At 38.1% G+C, this 17915-nt stretch overlaps 3 protein-coding genes across 6 annotated transcripts; 1 reads left to right on the forward strand and 2 right to left on the reverse strand.

The window, feature by feature from the left end:
- Window positions 1-50: 50 nt before the first annotated feature.
- zwilch (zwilch kinetochore protein) lies at window positions 51-5771 on the forward strand. The gene is made up of 18 exons (XM_037766958.1): window positions 51-254; window positions 457-499; window positions 601-693; window positions 1291-1424; window positions 1545-1735; window positions 1843-1922; window positions 1999-2154; window positions 2306-2377; window positions 2467-2560; window positions 2655-2707; window positions 2814-2910; window positions 3010-3089; window positions 3178-3334; window positions 3477-3505; window positions 3590-3726; window positions 3821-3916; window positions 5249-5364; window positions 5480-5771. The coding sequence occupies exons 1-18, from the start codon at window positions 205-207 to the stop codon at window positions 5566-5568; spliced, it is 1767 nt and encodes a 588-aa protein (XP_037622886.1). The 5' UTR covers window positions 51-204; the 3' UTR covers window positions 5569-5771.
- Window positions 5716-12863, reverse strand: lctlb (lactase-like b). 4 transcript variants are annotated; one of them, XM_037766959.1, is made up of 15 exons: window positions 12586-12863; window positions 11569-11742; window positions 10271-10431; window positions 10089-10176; window positions 9891-10000; window positions 9678-9806; window positions 9431-9526; window positions 9275-9329; window positions 9019-9180; window positions 8139-8416; window positions 7925-8051; window positions 7622-7821; window positions 7426-7489; window positions 6513-6557; window positions 5716-6321 (listed from the first exon to the last, which is right to left on the reverse strand). In XM_037766959.1, the coding sequence occupies exons 2-15, from the start codon at window positions 11693-11695 to the stop codon at window positions 6206-6208; spliced, it is 1758 nt and encodes a 585-aa protein (XP_037622887.1). In that variant the 5' UTR covers window positions 11696-11742; window positions 12586-12863; the 3' UTR covers window positions 5716-6205. The 4 variants fall into 4 exon arrangements, with proteins under 4 accessions (XP_037622887.1, XP_037622888.1, XP_037622889.1 ...); XM_037766961.1 differs by lacking the exon at window positions 6513-6557 and adding an exon at window positions 7081-7154 and having other exon boundaries at window positions 6187-6321; XM_037766962.1 differs by lacking the exon at window positions 5716-6321 and adding an exon at window positions 7081-7154 and having other exon boundaries at window positions 6515-6557.
- A 153-nt stretch (window positions 12864-13016) lies between these two features.
- snapc5 (small nuclear RNA activating complex, polypeptide 5) lies at window positions 13017-16332 on the reverse strand. The gene is made up of 4 exons (XM_037766965.1): window positions 16173-16332; window positions 14849-14976; window positions 14674-14754; window positions 13017-13560 (listed from the first exon to the last, which is right to left on the reverse strand). Exons 2-4 carry the CDS (start codon window positions 14936-14938, stop codon window positions 13378-13380), a joined length of 354 nt encoding a protein of 117 aa, XP_037622893.1. The 5' UTR covers window positions 14939-14976; window positions 16173-16332; the 3' UTR covers window positions 13017-13377.
- Between the last annotated feature and the right edge of the window lie 1583 nt (window positions 16333-17915).

A 17915-nucleotide genomic window follows, 5' to 3' on the forward strand; every position in this document is an offset into this window, starting at 1 on the left:
TGGCGGTAATGCACCTCTAAGATGGTTTGCCAACCGCCAATAAACACCAAAGAAGAAGAAGAAGACCCCATGACGTCACCGCCCGAGTGAGCGCGCGACAGTCAAAACATCAACAGCAGCAGTCAGAACTGTTACCACAGCAACAACTCTGTTAACTTCTCCTGTGTTGTCTCTATGTTACTGGAGTAAACTACTGGTTCTGCAATGGGCTCCAAGGTGATATCCAGTGCTAAGGAGTTTTATAATATTCTTCGGTGAGTTCAACGTTACTTCCGATGCTTAACGTTACTAATTGTTTAGCGTTAGCTACCTAGGCAGTAACCTTAGATGAGTTGTTAGCCTTTAGCTTAGCTTCATGTTCACCATTTGATTGCTTCATTATCACTAACTAACTAACTAACTAACTAACTACTTATCTCGCCGAAGTTAAGGTTAATTTGTGTCGTTTGATTGAAGGTCTCTTCAAGATGAGGAAAGCAACGGTCCATGTACATATGAGGTAATTTCATTTTACCTAGAGTAAAATCTGGTGTGTATATATCTAAACATGTGTTATATAATAATGATGTTGAGCTTGATACAGTATCTGATTGGTTTCAGGAGGACATCCAAGTGTTAAAGCTGAATGGAGACAGAATCCCTGTGCTGAATATGTACTGTGGCAACCAGCCAGTCTTCATCTGTGAAAAAACTGTAAGTAGCCTAATCTTAATGCTGTGACACATTAATTATCCGATCTGATACCAGCCTATAAATAATCAGCTGTATGCCTCACTGTGTGGAAGTGACTTGGATCATTCCTTTATGTATAAGACAACATCAGGCTTGACTTAAGCCTGATGTAACTCTGTAAAACTCTGTAAACTCTGTAAAACAAAATGTAACAAATAAATACATAGATATACATTTACTGAATTGTTATTTATTATTAGAATAATAAATCATACATCAACTTGGTAAACAAATCTTTGAATTACAATTTAAGTGTAAACATTTTTAATGCAGCAACAAATTGGTCAAAACTTAAACAGGAATTAAAATCCCAGTATATAATGTATATAGTATATAAACAGAATTTAATTCATTGGATCGGCCCCATTGTCACAGATATCCGATACAGCCATATGAGTAAGTATCGGCCCGATATCTGATCTAGTATCGGTGCATCCCTAGTAAAAACAAGGAATATAACTCAAGATACATGCAGATACCTGTTTTTCATAACATTTTATTAAAACACCTCACTAATGTTCACCATGGGAGCATGTTTTTATTTCTTGATTTCACAAGGTTCCCAAAATACTTGAACCTGATAATCAATCAATGACCGAAACATCAAACTGCACTGATGATGATGCTGAGGATGATGTCAATGCTCTCCAGACACAATTGGGACCACAGCCGCTCACAATCATGAAAGCAAGGTGACCAGTGCTATGAACTTTAACACTTCATCCAAATGAAGCCAGTGCTAGTAGGATTGTATAACCCATGTATCTAACACTGTTGATGATAATCAAAATTTTTCTTTCTTTTTTTTATAGGCAGTTGCTGTCTTGGTACACATTATCTCAAAATGCTAATGTGTCAGCTGTGGACAACAACCCTGCCTTACACCCTCTGTGGGTGCGATGTGACATGTCTGATCCAGCTAGAACAACCTGGTTTGGAGCTGAAACAATCTGCTTGGGCAATAAAGTGTCTGGCGTCAAATTATACTCTGTTACCTGCAAAGGTATAGCTCAAATGCTTCATACCGCTTTGAATAACCCATCCTTGAAACATTATCAGTATGGTGAATGTTTGTTTCTAATTAACTCCTGCGTGATTTTGATGTTTGAGGCTCAACTGTGGACAAAAGATCTCTCATAACCTTGGACAAGCTTAAACAAGAGCACAAGAAAAGGCACCACCCACCCTCGGTAAGTGAGTGTGCATCCTTTCTTGTAAGTTAGTATGAATGAATGTTCATTCACTTGCGCCTGTCAATGTTTCCAGATGGCGATTAAAGGCAGTGCCAGGTTCATGTTGTTCGGCTCCACTGTTGTTGAAAACACCATGATTGAGTCACAGAGTAGTGTGACAGTGGATTTCAAATGGAGCAATGTGGAGAGTATCCTTGAGACCCCACCGCTGTCCTCTACAGCAACACTGGTACGCACCAGTCATTCACACGCAAAACATACTTTATTGCTACCATAAATACTTACTTTTTATATGTATAAAGTTGACTTTTGACTTAGTAATACCAGAATGAAGTGGTACATTTTGTATACTAGCCTTGTTTATCTTTGTTCACATGCAGAATATCAAAGTTGCGAGCGGGGACATGAGGAGCCCGATGTACGAGATGTACAGGGAGCTAGAGTTTCTCCAGGTTTGTGTCCCACGGTAATCTGAGATGAATGACTGTGAGTATCAATACACAAACAGACAACTAAATATATCAGATTCCTCTTATTTCAGACTCTTGCTGATGGTTTGAGAACTGGTGAGACTGAATGGATGGAGCCTTTGGAAAGCACGTCAGCTGTAAATCTGACCAAGGCCTTCCTGGAAGGTATCTGCTTTATTAAATCAATGCACCTTCGTCATGATTTTATGCTAACAGTTAGTGAAGAAGACTATTTTCTTTTTTTCTATTCTTCTTTCAGAGCTTCAGGGCACGGCAAAGACACTACAGGACCAGGCTGAAAAAACAGCCGAGGTATGATATATATTGTTAAAATCAAGGGACTTTTCACAAATTCATTGATTTCAGAATAAATGTGGTAGCTTCTTTGCTTCATTGCTTCTTCATCTTTTTCTTAAAGGCCACAAAGGTGAAGACTGAGACGGACGTTTTCAACTCTTTCTTGGAACGAGGCGATTTGGATTTTGTGGAGCAGCTGTGGGTTCGGATGCGAAAGAGTGAGTCAGTTCCTCTGTTAAGGAAACTAGGATGCACTTGATTTAGCATTACAAATAGATAGTGACAGCAATTTTCCTTCATTTTGTTTTTCATTAAAGGCGTGACTTCATATCAAGACATTGGAGACTGCCTGAAATTGGTTACGGAAGCTCTAAGATACGGTGGCATCAAACCCTGGGTATGAAACGATGCAGCTTCTGAAAACTGTTCATCGCTGAGAAAAGATTGAGGGTTTTTGAGTGTAACGTTTTGTTTTTTTCCTCCAGATTCACAGAGACAGCAGCAGCTCCCTCAGCAAGCTCATCCTGCAGTCTTACCACCAGCAGATCGACCACGTGTCTCTCACTGGTGTCACCCCCGTCCACATGCTGCTAGAGATGGGTCTTGACAAGATGAGGAAGGATTATATTAACTACCTCATTGGTAACCTCTTACTTGTAACTCGGAAGCTCTGTATATCTATATCCTCTTTTCACATGGGATTCAAGTTTTACAGAAATATTTAACCTCAGTACAAACTTTGCTTTGATATTCTTCTATTTACAACTGTTTATTTTTTCCTCAGGTGAAGAACTGACAACTCTTAACCACTTGGTAAGCTTAAGACTATTTTACTGACAACTGTTTTCAAATGACTGTTAACAAAAATATTCTAAGTTTGAATATTTTACTCCATAGTGTTACTACCTGAGCACAGAGGTTGATCTGCAGGAGCAAGTGATCCGACTCAGAAAACTGCACCATCTGCTGGAGATAATTGTGACCTGCAGTACCTTCCTGGCTTTGCCCTTCGACCGGCTCTTCTTTCTCACACAGTAAATGCCTTTTTTATCCCAGGGATGTATGAGTGAAAAATGAGTGAACTTTCCTGAAGATGACATTAAAGTAGACAATTTAATTTCCCCATAGATCATGTTTGCAGCACTACAAAACACACCAATATGATGAGGAGCATGAATTTAAACTGCAAATCAAGCCTGCGCTGATCAGCCATTTCTACCAGAAGTAAGAAATACAACACTTTGCACACACCAAATGCTTCATTTCATCCAAAGAAAATTGTAAATGGAGTTGAGACATTTGTCTTTTCATTCATGTTTTAAAGGGGACATATCATGAAAAACTCACTGTTTCAGTGCTTGTGCATTTAGGTATCAGGAGTGCCTACCAACCCTCAAACTGTGAAATAAGACAACCCAGTCAGTTTTTTGTCGGCTGCCTCGATCAGAAAACATGTGATTCAACAAGCCATTCAGATTTGGCTTCCCTTCCTATGTCACATGCAGGCTCATTAGAATATGTCGGCCACAGCTTGAGAACTACCTTTGCAAAGGCAAGGCTATTGAAAGAAGGCTGGGACACCGTGTAACTGGAGCTGCGATGTTTGAGGGTTACAGCAGACGGTGCTAGAAATAAAGGGATGGTGTCAACTCAGGTGCTCTTTGGGTGCGCTCCGCCTGACAGAACTTTTTGGGTACGCTCGAATGGATAGTGGCTGATATGCAATAGAACGTCTTCAAATAGAAATCATTTTTTTATGGTCTTTTATTAAAGATCTTTTTAATAATTGCAGAATTGTCATTCTCCTGCATGAAGTGGGCTATTATTGACACCCTTCTTGCGGACACCACGATGAAACAAATCAATCATCCTCATGTTATGTGATCGTGCTCCAGCTAGTGAGCCTTTCGGCAAGTGCAGACCAGATTTTACTGCGTATGTGTCGTACCCCAATGGTATGATGCGATATGGCAACATCTCTTATTTTAACCCTCCTTGTGCAAAGATGCACCATATTTTTCTCGCAAGCCAATCAGAGTAGACTGGGTTTTTGAAAGAGAGGGGCTTAAAGAGACAGGCGCTAAAACGGAGCGATTCATACAGAAACTTAAAACTGGTATATTCAGACAGACAGTATGAGGAAAATTGTGTTTTTTTTTAACATTAAAGCATGTAAACATGTTCTAGTAGAACCCCAAAATACAAGTATGGACCTGGAAATGAGCATGATATGTCCCCTTTAACACAAACTAGTAATGTGTTTCACCCAAAAAAGAAGGTAGGAGAAAGGTAGTGGGGGCCATTTGGGCCTTGCATCAGGTATGAAATTTAAAAACTTGCCTTAATCGTTTTACAGAAGCAAGTCAACTGTATTCAGGTGGTTTGTTGTGCTTAGTATTTTGAGAAACACATTTGATTCCACAGTTTTCTCATGTGATCACAAGTGCCTCCACAGGATTCAAACCCACTGTATCCTGTGTTTTTTGATCACCTAATATGCACTTAAGTGCCAACTGTACGGTTTTAACTTTATATGTTTATATGTGTGTTCCACAGAGAGCACCCAGTGGTGTGGGGGGCCGAGGTGTCCAGTGGCCACGGTCCTCGTGATGTCAGGACCTCCGTACAGCTCAGCGACAGGCCGCTGGTTGATCACATCATCTTTGACACAGGTCATCTTTATGCACCACTCCAACATATAGTACATGTCATATATTATTGTTACAAGTGGTTATTATCCCAGTAAAGTACAGATGACATGTTTCTTCTTTAATGCTCTGTCTTTAGATTACCCAAATGAAACGGTGAATGGGGACAGTGAGGATCCTGCCTTCTTCTCCACCATGGTGTGCTGCAGTCTCGTCAACTTTGCGTGAATTTACACAAAAGCACAACTAAATAACAAATTATGTGTTTATTGTCATTTTTATATTCCCACCAGCAATTAACACGTTTTAAAATGCCAGAAGAACTAGCCAGATTATCTTATACTACATCACAAAGTGTACGTTTCTGTTAATATACTCTATTTGTGTCAAATGTTTTGAATAAAATTTCAGTCCGTTCTGTGACGCTGTCATGGGTTTTCTGATTGCATCTTTATTATCACATTTGCTGATTTTTTTTATATTCAATATAGCAGTTGAAAGATTTTGAAGCGTTTTTTTGCTGAACAACTCAAAACACAACAGTACAATAGATTACAAGTGCTGTTTGCAATGGTAATATTCCACAGCAGTATTGTAATAAGAAAATCCAACATGTTGCACCACACACTGTTTGAGTATCTGGTACTAAATTCATTATAAAAAGGCTAAACCAATATTTTTACAGCAAACAATTTATGCACATCAAATTAATGAAGTCACTAATTCTCCTGAAATTCAGTTCAAATCATTTAAAAGTATTTATGTTCACACATGAGCCATTAAAGAAATGATGTACTTACAATATGTGTGTGTGTGTATAGCTCGTGTATATGTGTCTATTGATGATTGTAAACATGCACACTGTCTAGTTGCGCCTCCGCAGCAGGAACATGAGGAAGACGGCGCTGAGCAAAATAGAGAGCGTGCACACGGTGGGAACAACGATCTCAGTTACCATCTCCATGTGGCTGGTCAAAGGGTCTGCAAAGCACACACACACACACACACACACACACACATTAACAACCGACCAGCATTATTATGTAGTTCTTCAGACATTGCTTATAAAGCGAATTATGATGCTCAAGCACAGCACTCAAAGGGTTAATCTTTTACCCCCTAAATCAAATCATCTCTTATCTGATTTATGGTGAGCATGAGTGATTCCTTACCATGTATAAGTCTTAGAATATTGGCAGCAGTACTCCGCTGTTCCTCTAATAAAAGAAGAGAAAGTACTCAGAGTTGATTAACGGCACTTTAACCCTTTGAGAACTGCATGCAGCTACTGGGGAATATTTCAGAAAGCAGTATTTTCCCCATGGCCAGATAACTATTTATTACTAGTCATCAACTGGCTGAATTATGTTCTTTAACCTCATGTTGAAGCTTTGTTTTGTAGACTCAGTTCCAATAGATCAGACAGATTCACTGATACATTTATAATCCTGCTTTGTGAAATACCCTGTGGGCACAAGTCCACAGATAAGCTTTAAGCTTATTGAATTTTTGTCAAAGCTGCTGGGAGTGTGAAATCAAAAGGGCCACTCTTGGTTGCAAATTAGATTGAAGCACACTAGTAAAACTTGAGATAAATGATAGTTTCACACTGTACACAAGGAGTACAAGCTTGTTTTTCAGAGGCTTTTGTCTTAGTGTTAAACTGCAGCAGAGGCTTCATTCTGTTAGTGGGATTTAAAAACAGCACGATCACAAAGCAACAGCAAAGAAGACATATACCCTCAAGTTCTAAACTTCATCATGCACTGGCCAAACCTTTGGCATTTCTGCATGTTCCTTGGACTGTCTTCTAGCTGGAGGGGCAAACAAAAAAGATATCTCAGATATTCTGTTACAGATTTTATTAATTATGTTTTATACTTCCATCTAATAATTTGTCCATGTGTTTTCTGAGGTGCAGCAACACACATTCACTTCAAATTATAATTCTTGATCTTATTTGCATTTAAAATCTATTGGTTAAGTTTTTGATATTTAGGTCAGAATCTTTATTTGTTTACCCCAGCTAGTTGTTCACCCCTGATCATTGATAAACATGGTCAGGGATGTTCTGGATGAACTGACCTGCAGCTAGCAGCTGGTTGCTGGAGGAACACATCTCAACAGCCTTCCTCCTCCAGTTTTCAACCTGTGGAGGTTTACAATGCAATCGCATATCATCAGCGAAATGATTTTTGTGGCACAATAGAGCATCAACCAATTAATCGTAATGTTTTATCTGAAAAGTTTGTGTGGAAAGGATTAAAGCAGGCCTTTTTACCTCTCTCTGATTGGGAAATCCATTGGAGCTGATGATGCGTTTGTAAAACTGAACAGACGCTTTGGGATAGCGAGGCTTGTTTTTGTTCCTGAAGTCCACATAGTACAAGCCGAACCTCTCGGAGTAGCCTTCGTCCCACTCAAACTTGTCCAGCAGGGACCATGCGGTGTAGCCCTTCACATTGACTCCATCTTTGATAGCTGAGGGACACCACAGAGACGGAGTTAACCACAAAAATTGGAATAAACTTGTTCCTAATTGCCAAACAAAAGAAAGTGCTTATACATGTGTGAGCTCATTCACCTTTCAGCATCTCATTGATGTAGTCTTTATAATACAGTATCCTCCACTCATCACACAGCTCTGTGCATAACATCTTCTCAGAGACTCCGTTCTCGGTCACATAAATCATTGGGTTTCCATACTGAGACTAGATGGGGAACAAATCAATATGCAATGAGTTACCTTACGTAATTTATGTCAACAAACCTGTTCTGCATCTTACACCATAAGTCACCTTGACAAAATTGAGCAGACGTCTGAAACCCCAAGGCACGGAGTAGAGCCACTCAGAGCCGGGGTCAGGCCACCGTGGGTCAACCAGCTCAGCCAGGTCACGGTCAGTGAAGTAGCTGCTGGTGCTGCGACCTGACGGGTGGTTCTTCTGGGTGATGTAGCGGGTGGTAAAGTGGCCGATGCCGAGGAAGTCACAGGTCCCCTTGATGTAGCTCTTCTCCTGGGGGGAAAATGTGGGCAGGCGAGACGTCCCGAGGCCTTGTTGGACACTCTTCCTTCCTGCACACACAAGTAGTGATGAGTTAAAGAGGACCTATTATGCTAATTTCCAGGTGCATACTTGTATTTTGGGTTTCTACTAGAACATGTTTACATGCTTTAATGTTCAACAAACGCTTTATTTTTCTCATACGGCTGTGCTGCAGCACCTCTTTTCACCCTCTGTCTGAAACACTCTGTTTGACCCCCTCTCTCCTGAAAAGCCCAGTCTGCTCTGATTGGTCAGCTGGCCCACTCTGTTGTGATTGGTCAACCAAACTCTTTGGATTCCGCTCCAGCTCCGCTCTAACTAGCTTTGTTTGAGGGCGTGCCAAACTAGCCCCTAGTTAGGTATTATGATAATGTGTTACTTGGTGACATCACCACGTTACGAAAGAAAAGGCGGGACTTCAAGCAAGGTGTTTTCAAGCAGTTCAGGAGTTTCTGTGGGGGAGAGGAACTCCCTTTGGCGTTAACTTTGGGCTTTCCAACTTTGCAGACATTTTACATGTACGAAAAACTATATAACACACTAAAGGAAAAACACTAAAGCATGATAGGTCCTCTTTAATTCCTCAATGACCAATGTTACTTCAAGATGAACTGCTCACAATTTAACTTACCAACGAAGTCTTTCATCACTTGAGGGTAGTCTCCGTGGAAGATGGGTGTGGCGAACCAGCCCAGGTAGAACTGGACGTACCTCTCAGCTGCTTCAATGTCTTTCTGGTTGCTGATGTCCACCGGCTCTCCCCAGTCTCCAGACAGAGAGACGCCGACAAGACCTGCAGATGTGAACAGCAGCGCTCAACACTAAGACACACAGTACTGTTTTGAGAGGCAAACAATGAATTAAGTTACATTCAAGAGTTTGTTTACCTTTTTGTTTCCCCCTCCATTGTGTGTCATAAGTGTGCCAAACTTTAGCATGTGCCTATGAAAAAGATTATTATTGTTATGAATTTGATTTACATTTCAGTTCAAAGTGGCACATTAGGGTTTTTGATGACTGAATATATTATGCATTATTCCTACCTTGATTATGTGATGAGCAGCTCTGTACGCCCCTGTTCCTCTCAGCCTCAGTCCAGGAGCATGCTCACCCGTCTCGTAGCCTTCAACTGCTACAGACTGAAGCAGGTCAGCAGATTATGGATTATTAGTGTGATACTGTCAGTAACAGGTAGGTACATATTAATCCAAGCTCCATGATAAAAAACAAATCATATGTTACGAGACAGGTGTGAACGTAAAACCTGCAAATCATTTATGTTGAACCTACCCATGGGTTGTTGAAAGTCATCCAGTACTTGACTCGGTTGCCAAATCTTTCAAAGCACAGGTTAGCAAATTCATTGAAATGGTTGACCATGCTTATGTTCTGCCATCCACCATATTTCTCTTGTAAGACCTAGAAAAGCAAAAAGCACAGTAAATCGTTAAAGAAGGATAGTGCTGTAATAAATTAGGGATTATCAGAATTTAGTTTACCGACCTGTGGAAGATCCCAGTGGTACAGAGTAACAATGGGAGTGATCTTGTTCTCCAGCAGGTGGTCAATCAGTTCATCATAGTACTGTATTCCTCTTTCATTTATATGGTCAGCTGCAAATGGTGTCAAAGTGTGCAAAATTAACAAATTAAATCATACAGTATATGCCAGTTCAGTTCCAAAAGGCTTGAATAAACTCACACTTAATGCCAGTAGGGATGAGTCTGGGCCAGGATATGGAGAAGCGATAGTGGTTAAGCTTCAGCTCCTTCATCAGAGACACATCATCCTGTACAACACACACAATGGAGTGACATATTATGATTTCATTTGGCCCCCCCTCTGGTCCCTCCATATCTCTCAGACACACCTGATCACCTCACCTTGACTTTGTGGTAGCCCTCACAAGACGAGTCCCCGGTATCATTTTGTTGGATTTTGCCTTTCTTATGACTGAACACGTCCCAGATGCTCAGTCCTTTTCCATCTTTGTCCCAGGCTCCCTCTGTTTGATAGGCTGAACTGCCGGCACCCCACGAAAATCCTAATAAATACAAAATTGACACACTGGAAAAAAAAGCTCTCTTCAAAAGTAAGTTAAGAAAAACTATAAATACAAAGTGTTTTGCTTGTAATAAGTAAAACAATTTGCGTGTTAAGCTTTCTTGAAATAAGATATAATATTTAGGCCTTTCAATTAGGGCTGTCAAAGGTTATTAACGTAATAATAATGCATTAACGCACATTTGTTTTAATGGCACTAATTTCTTTAACACATTAACGCAACTTGCGATTTTTAGGTTGTAGCAAGCTGAGGAGGCCTTGACCTCTGACCTCTAGATATGTGAATGAAAATGGGTTCTATGGGTACCCACGAGTCTCCCCTTTACAGACATGCCCACTTTATGATAATCACATGCAGTTTTGGGGCAAGTCATAGTCAAGTCAGCACACTGACACACTGACAGCTGTTGTTGCCTGTTGGGCTTGAGTTCGCCACATTATGATTTTAGCATATTTTTAATGCTAAATGCAGTACCTGTGAGGTTTTCTGGACAACATCTGTCATTGTTTTGTGTTAATTGATTTCCAATGATAAATGTATGCCAACATTTGCATAAAGCAAACATATTTGCCCACTCTCATGTTGATAAGAATATTATTAAATACTGACAAATATCCCTTTAAGTACATTTTGAACAGATAAAAAATGTGTGATTAATTTGACATTAATCGGGATTAACTATGGACAATAGCATGATTAATCATGATTAAATATTTATCGATTTATAGATATATCGATATGACAGCCCTACCTTCAGGATAAAAAGAGATCTTGAAATTACCTGGGAAAACTTATTTTGAGCTATATTTCACTAGTAATAGGAACTGTTGTGTGTCATAATAAGCCTGTAATGCTTATAGTATAAGTATACTATAAGTATAAGTATTTCTTTTTTTTTTCACATAAGATATTCAAGATGCATTGTCTTAAAACAAGTCCATATATCTCACTGAAATGTTACTTGTTAAGTGATTTGTATCTTATATTTAGTGTTATGAGATATGTTGAGTAATTGGACAAATATACTTGGTAAGATTTTGCGTAATATCAATAATTACTAAATAATTAAAATGCACTCGCTCTATCCCAGAGGAGAAAAGAGCAAGTTGTGTTTACCAGCTGGAAAAGTGCCATAATAGAAGGAGCCGTGCTCGTTCTTTGTCCAGTCGAAGTCCTCAGCCGAAGACAGACACAGCACCAACACAAACACATGGCACACACAGGATGCAGAGCGGGGCAGCATGGTAGTCCTGAGCCTGCAGCACGGTCAAGGTCTGGTTCTGATCCAGTCTGCACACAGAGGAGAACCATTCAGCATCACAATAACAAGCTGGGCAAACATGTTGTTATATCTAAGACACATTTACACACATGCTTTCAACCCTCTTTTCTAAAAATAAATAAATAATAATAGTAAGATACATTTTTGTTTAATATAATCACAATAACCTTTCATCAAACAGTGTGAAAGCATCCAATATGATGGACTACGGGGGGGTCTCGCATCCTATAATGCAGAGCCAAATGCCCCTTTTCAAACTCAATGGACTGTGAGTTCATCCTGCTGAGGCAGACAGATCCCATACAAACTACGGTTTCACCTCTGTAAGCAAAGCTAATGTCAGAGAGGTTGATATATTTACACAGTGCACAATCACATGACAGTGGATGAACCTTCATAACCTCATCATTTGACAATTATACGGATATTAATGTTACATTGTCCTGGTTAATGTCCAGACTTCAGTCCTCACAGCTCCCAGAAAATAAACACAATTCTCTCTGTAAATAATTTAAATTCCAGGTGTTCAGGAGCATCATTATCACATTACAGTCTTATAGTCTAATAATCCTGCAATCAGCGGGATACACAGGCTTTATAATACAAGGCAGAATTAAAGACATTACACTATGATTACTATGATAAATATGGTAAAAGCTTAGACATACTGTAACCTAAAAAATCTCCTGCAATTATGAATACTAATTGTAATACAGTACATTTGTTTTTATATAATTTCTCACATTTTTGTTTCAGTATTTGTACTGCAAATTACATTTTAAATGACTAATGCACAATCCATCACTCAATAAAATTAGATTCACAATGTACTGTATAAGATGTCTGATTACCTGTATGCCTTATGAAGAACTCATTTGCAGCAGGTGTGTGTGTGCTGAGGGTGAATGGGAGCTCTCCCGGAACAGCAGACCACGTAGAAAGCTGTATATATATATATCTCTATTGGTCGCCTGTTGCAGCACCACCCTTCTCCAGAGCTGTCCCTGCTGTCAGTGTGAAAGCTGGCCTTATTGTGAAGCTCACTGTATTGTTTTAGCTGTTTAGAAAATGCTGAATGGTTTGCTAGTGGAAAGTGTTTGCACTGCATTACCCATTGGCCTGGGTACTGTTAGAACAATTTTACACACCTTAATTGAAAATAAGATGTTTCCACTTATTGCCCATATGTAAACATTCATTACGACTGAAAAACATTGATGTATGTTGGTAAGCATGTTGGCGTAAAACTAGAAGTGTACATTGTAAAAATCAGTCAGATGAACCCTATGCAAAACATTTTATTTTGTGCTTACAATTATCATTTCTTACATACACGCTATCTTCTCATATGGCCCAGCCATACATTTAAATGCTAATCCTCAAAATGCACATTATGTCTAGTAAGCTAGAAGCACCTAATAACACTGTCTTACTGCATTTCAGTGAGACATTTCTCACAAAATTTGACACATGAATTCTAACATGGTTTGTTGTGGATGTAACTGGAACTGTTACTCGCTCCAAACAAATAAATTAAACTCCATAAGTGATAAACAGGTGAACAACCAAACAGATGTCCGTTTTACATGTGGTTCTTCCTTCAGTGTTGCAAATACTGAAGCCCCATGAAAACACTGAGAATCTCAGTAATCATCCTCATCATCCTCCTCAGGCACAAACTCAAGCTCATTGTCTTCGTCTTCTTCGTCATCCTCTTCGTCTTCCTCCTCCTCTTCCTCCTCCTCCTCCATATCAAAATCTACGGCGGCATTCAGTAGCAGTTTGGTTCGATTGATCTCGCCCTCATCATCGAGGTTAATATGAACCTGGAACAAATAATAAACATAAACCCCGTTGACCACTTTTAAATGATATCTTGCAAAGCGCAGACTAAGTGTGCAGGATAAAACTTTAAAAACAGTTTTGAAAAGAGGAAACAACCTTTGTAAAATATTATCATGCTGCTAATTTTCATAGTTAGTTATTACTCTGGGCACCTTTACATTTTCATGACAAAACAAAGCCAAAGTGGGAATGCACGTACAGCTGCAGTAGTATGTCTCTGTGATTTACTTTTAATTTCTTTTTACAAATAATAAGCACCTATATGACTCTTGTAGTATATGACACTTCATGGGCAAACCTGGTTGTGCCTTAAAAGTAATTAGTAGCAATTTGAGTCTAAAACTGTGAGCAAAAACATGCAGACTTGTTTGAAATATAGTTCAATCATGATCATGTCTCTTAGTGTATATTAGTATATAGTGCGTTAGTTGCAGAAAGGAAAGAAGAAACGTTTCTGATTCAGAGTTTTAAAACGATATGGCAATTGTCTAGAGAAGACAAATAAAACCATTTATAACATTCTCAGTGTAGTAAACAAAGTATAAATCCCATTACTAATGTAATTCAATACCTGAATCCCTGAGTGACACAAACAAGCTTCATAAGAAGGCTACATATGTCTGAGTAAAAGGAAAATAGTCCTAAAATGTTTTAGTCAGTACTTTTGCGTGCACCGTAAGAATCTGATTATTCCCAATAAATAACCTACAGTAGTAAACTCAGCAACATTTCTGCGAGAGAAATATGATTGCATGGCTACTGTATGTATACCTTAGTCGCGTACTGTATGTAAACTGGGGCGTTAAAGTAATCAGATTACTGCAACACACATGAATATGTTTACCAATTTCCTGTCTTAACGTTATTACTCAGAGTAACCTGGCTTTTGTGTGGATGTAAATATAATGAGGTTATGCAGGCCTGCAAACTGTAACAGCCCGACAAGACAGTAGAGTCTGATCTCATCTCCAGTTTCAACAAGCCAAGTTAAGCGTGAATTAATCAACAATCACAAGAAAAAAAATACTACTGAGAATATCTTTGACCTCTGAGCATTCAGCAGGGTTGATGTTCTCTCTGGTGCAGTGACTTACCTCAGTTTCTGGGGAAGAGCGTTGAGAGGCTCCTTCTTCTGTTTGAGCACTAATGATCGATTTCAAGGCCCCTTCTTCAAACTGTAACACAGAGTGAACACATAATATATAAACCACATGAACCACAAACAGGCATAAACCCCCTACACTCAACTGTGAACTCTCTCTCACTCACCTTCAACCTGTTCAGCTGGTCTTGTAGCATCACTTTGATTTTCAGGAGAGTCTCCTCTTCCTTCTTCAACTCCTGCAGACGGCTGTGCATCTTTACTGGTACTGCTGCAGTCAGACCATTCCTCAACACTGCAAGGGAAGAGATCAGTAGTCAGGTATACAGGGAGTACTCCCTCAGATATCGTGGAGTACAAATATGGAATACCAAAATACATGTTATCAAGAGCTCGTTATCCTTAGAACATCTTAAAAGGAAATTATCATCACATTGTTTTTTGTATGTATTTCATTGTTTTATTGGGTTGTTTCCACTGTTTGGTTAGGTTTTTCTGCACATTTTGTGTACTTCTTGTTGTTGTTTAATTTTTGTTGTATTTTTTAAATTATGTTAGTTTAGATCTTTCTTCCTTTTTTGTTATTGTTATTTTTTCTCCTGGGGTTGGGGGGAGGTCCTTTGTATAAGCCTGTTGGCTAATTGACCTCTCCTGACACATTTCTTGTTTTTTTTTTTTTTTCATTGACTGGATTTTGTGCAGTTTTATATATGTGCAAATAAATAAATAAGATAAAAATGCTAGATGAAGTATATAACCTCATACCACTGTAATAGGGGCATTTTGCATAATGAGTAACGTTACAACCAATACTTGACGATTTGGTGGTAATGCTGTATGTTTACAGTGTACTATGAGTATTTAACACAGCCTATCTTCAAGGAAGCTACATTTACTTCAGCAGTTTATAGCATAAGCATTTTAAACTAAATACTTGGATATACTTTCATTGACTGGATTTTGTGCAGTTTTATATATGTGCAAATAAAATAGAAAAAAAAAATAAAAAAAGATACAGTCATGCCAGATTTGATGCTGATTACAAAGGGGATGTTTTCAACCTGTCAAAATGTCTTATAAGTTGTGTTGAACAGCAAGTCAAAGCAATCAATCTCACTGGAGGTGTTTGCAGGTATTGCTCGTCCAGACTGGTGTAGATAGTTTTCTGTTTTATCATGTTACTGTCTCATTTATTAAGATTTAATTGAACAATAATCACAATTCATCAGCTCTGCTCGTCAGCTACCAGCCACTGTAACGTTAGTCGGCTCAAATGAAGTATTTAATGGTGAAATATACCAGTGTTTCTCACCTCTAGTTACCACACAGCAGCACAGACTGTGTGACATGTGTCAACATGGTAAACAGATTGTATTGATGCTGCTAACGTTAGCTAACACTGCCTAAACAATATGCCTAAAGAGCGGTAACATTACACCTAAATAATCATTTACACACATGCAAGAATAAAACCCAGTCTGAGACTGTTACCTTTGTTTATAACTTCTGCCTACAGCTCCATAATAACGACACAATCGGTTGATTGACAAGAAAACAGCAGCTTTTGTTTTGAATACTTGCTGTTAGCTTGTTAGCTGTTAGCTGTTATGCTACAGACACAGCTACTAGCGAAACTTCCTGTGGTTATGATGTCATATCCGGTCTTATTGTTTACTTTATATCTATGGGACATTTTAGCTTTTAGTCTCGATGTGACAAATATGACTGTCACAGGAGAGGTTTACTAGCTACAGTGACTCACTCGAAACCTGTGGTGCAATTACAACTTATTATTGAAAACGTCTGACAGTGAAAAGTCACTTGTTGTTTGAAGGTCTGAAAGTTTTTATGAACCTGTTGCCAGAAACAAGTAATGTTTCGAAAGGAAATGGCTTTATACATCACAGAATTAAAAAAATAAATCTATTTATCATACTTGTTTATTTTGTTAATTGATATCAATTGAAATAATCCACAACTCAAATGCCTTTTACAAATAATCCATAATTCACATGCCTTTAAATCCAGAAATACGACCTCACAAGAAACACCTAAAGGCAGCATTAATAGTTGAGGAACGTTGGTTCTGGCGACATCCTGTGGTCAAATGACGGTACTGGCCGCTACTGGCCCTCTGGGGTGAAAGGAGAGATTGTTTGATAATTATTTGAATTAAATGTGGTTGTTAGACGCTAAAAAATACAAATAAAAATACAAATAAAAATAAAAATAAAAATAAAAATAAAAATAAAAATAAATAAAAATAAAAATAAAAATGAAAATGAAAATGAAAATAAATAAATAAAATAAAAATAATAATAAAATAATAATAATAATAATAATAATAATAATAATAATAATAATAATAATACAAAATAAAATAATAAAGAATAATAATAATAAAAAATAATAATAATAATAATATAAATAATAAATAAAAATAAAAATATTAATAACATTGTTTCTGTAATGTACATCAGTTACATAGCTCATGTTAAATAATTGTTGTTTTGAATTACTGTCAGTATTAATAGTAGTGTCAAAAGTAGGCTAAAAGTACTTAGTCTACTATGCAGAATGGCTCTTTTCAGGTGTCTTATTATTAAATTCATTGTATTATTACTGATGCATCAAGGTGTAAGCAACATTTTAATGTTGTAGTTAAGGTGGAGCTAATTGCTACTATTTAATTCACTTTTGGGTAGTTTACTTTATAATTACGACATATTTTTGAGATCTGTTTCAAATGTACAGTCTTAACCTGCAAAGTAACTAGTAACTGCAGCTGTCAGATAAATATAGTGCAGTAAAAAGTACAATATTTCCCTCTGAACTGCAGTAGAGTAGAGATAGAGTCTGAATGTGCTACTTGAGCAAATGTACTTAATTACTTTTTACCTCTGATGACTGGGAATGGCTACTAGTGCCTTTTAAAGGTATTTACGCTAACAAATTTGGGAGATAGACAACATTAAAGCAGCTACAATTGATTTTTTTATAATAACAATTTATGAAATGAGAATATGAAAGCAATGTGTCAATGTGAAAGTTATCTCTGGTAGTGATGAACCTACAGAGAATAATCAGCTGAATCTGCTGACCCCAAGTGGCCAAATTAAAAAAGTTTTTGCAGATTTAAAGCTATGTTACATTGTCATAAAACAAAATATCAGTTTAGTGTCATATCTCCATCAATATTATATTGATAAGTATGTTTGATGGTTATATTTGTGA

This window comes from Sebastes umbrosus, chromosome 4 (genome assembly GCF_015220745.1).
Source record: "Sebastes umbrosus isolate fSebUmb1 chromosome 4, fSebUmb1.pri, whole genome shotgun sequence".
NCBI lineage: Eukaryota > Metazoa > Chordata > Actinopteri > Perciformes > Sebastidae > Sebastes > Sebastes umbrosus.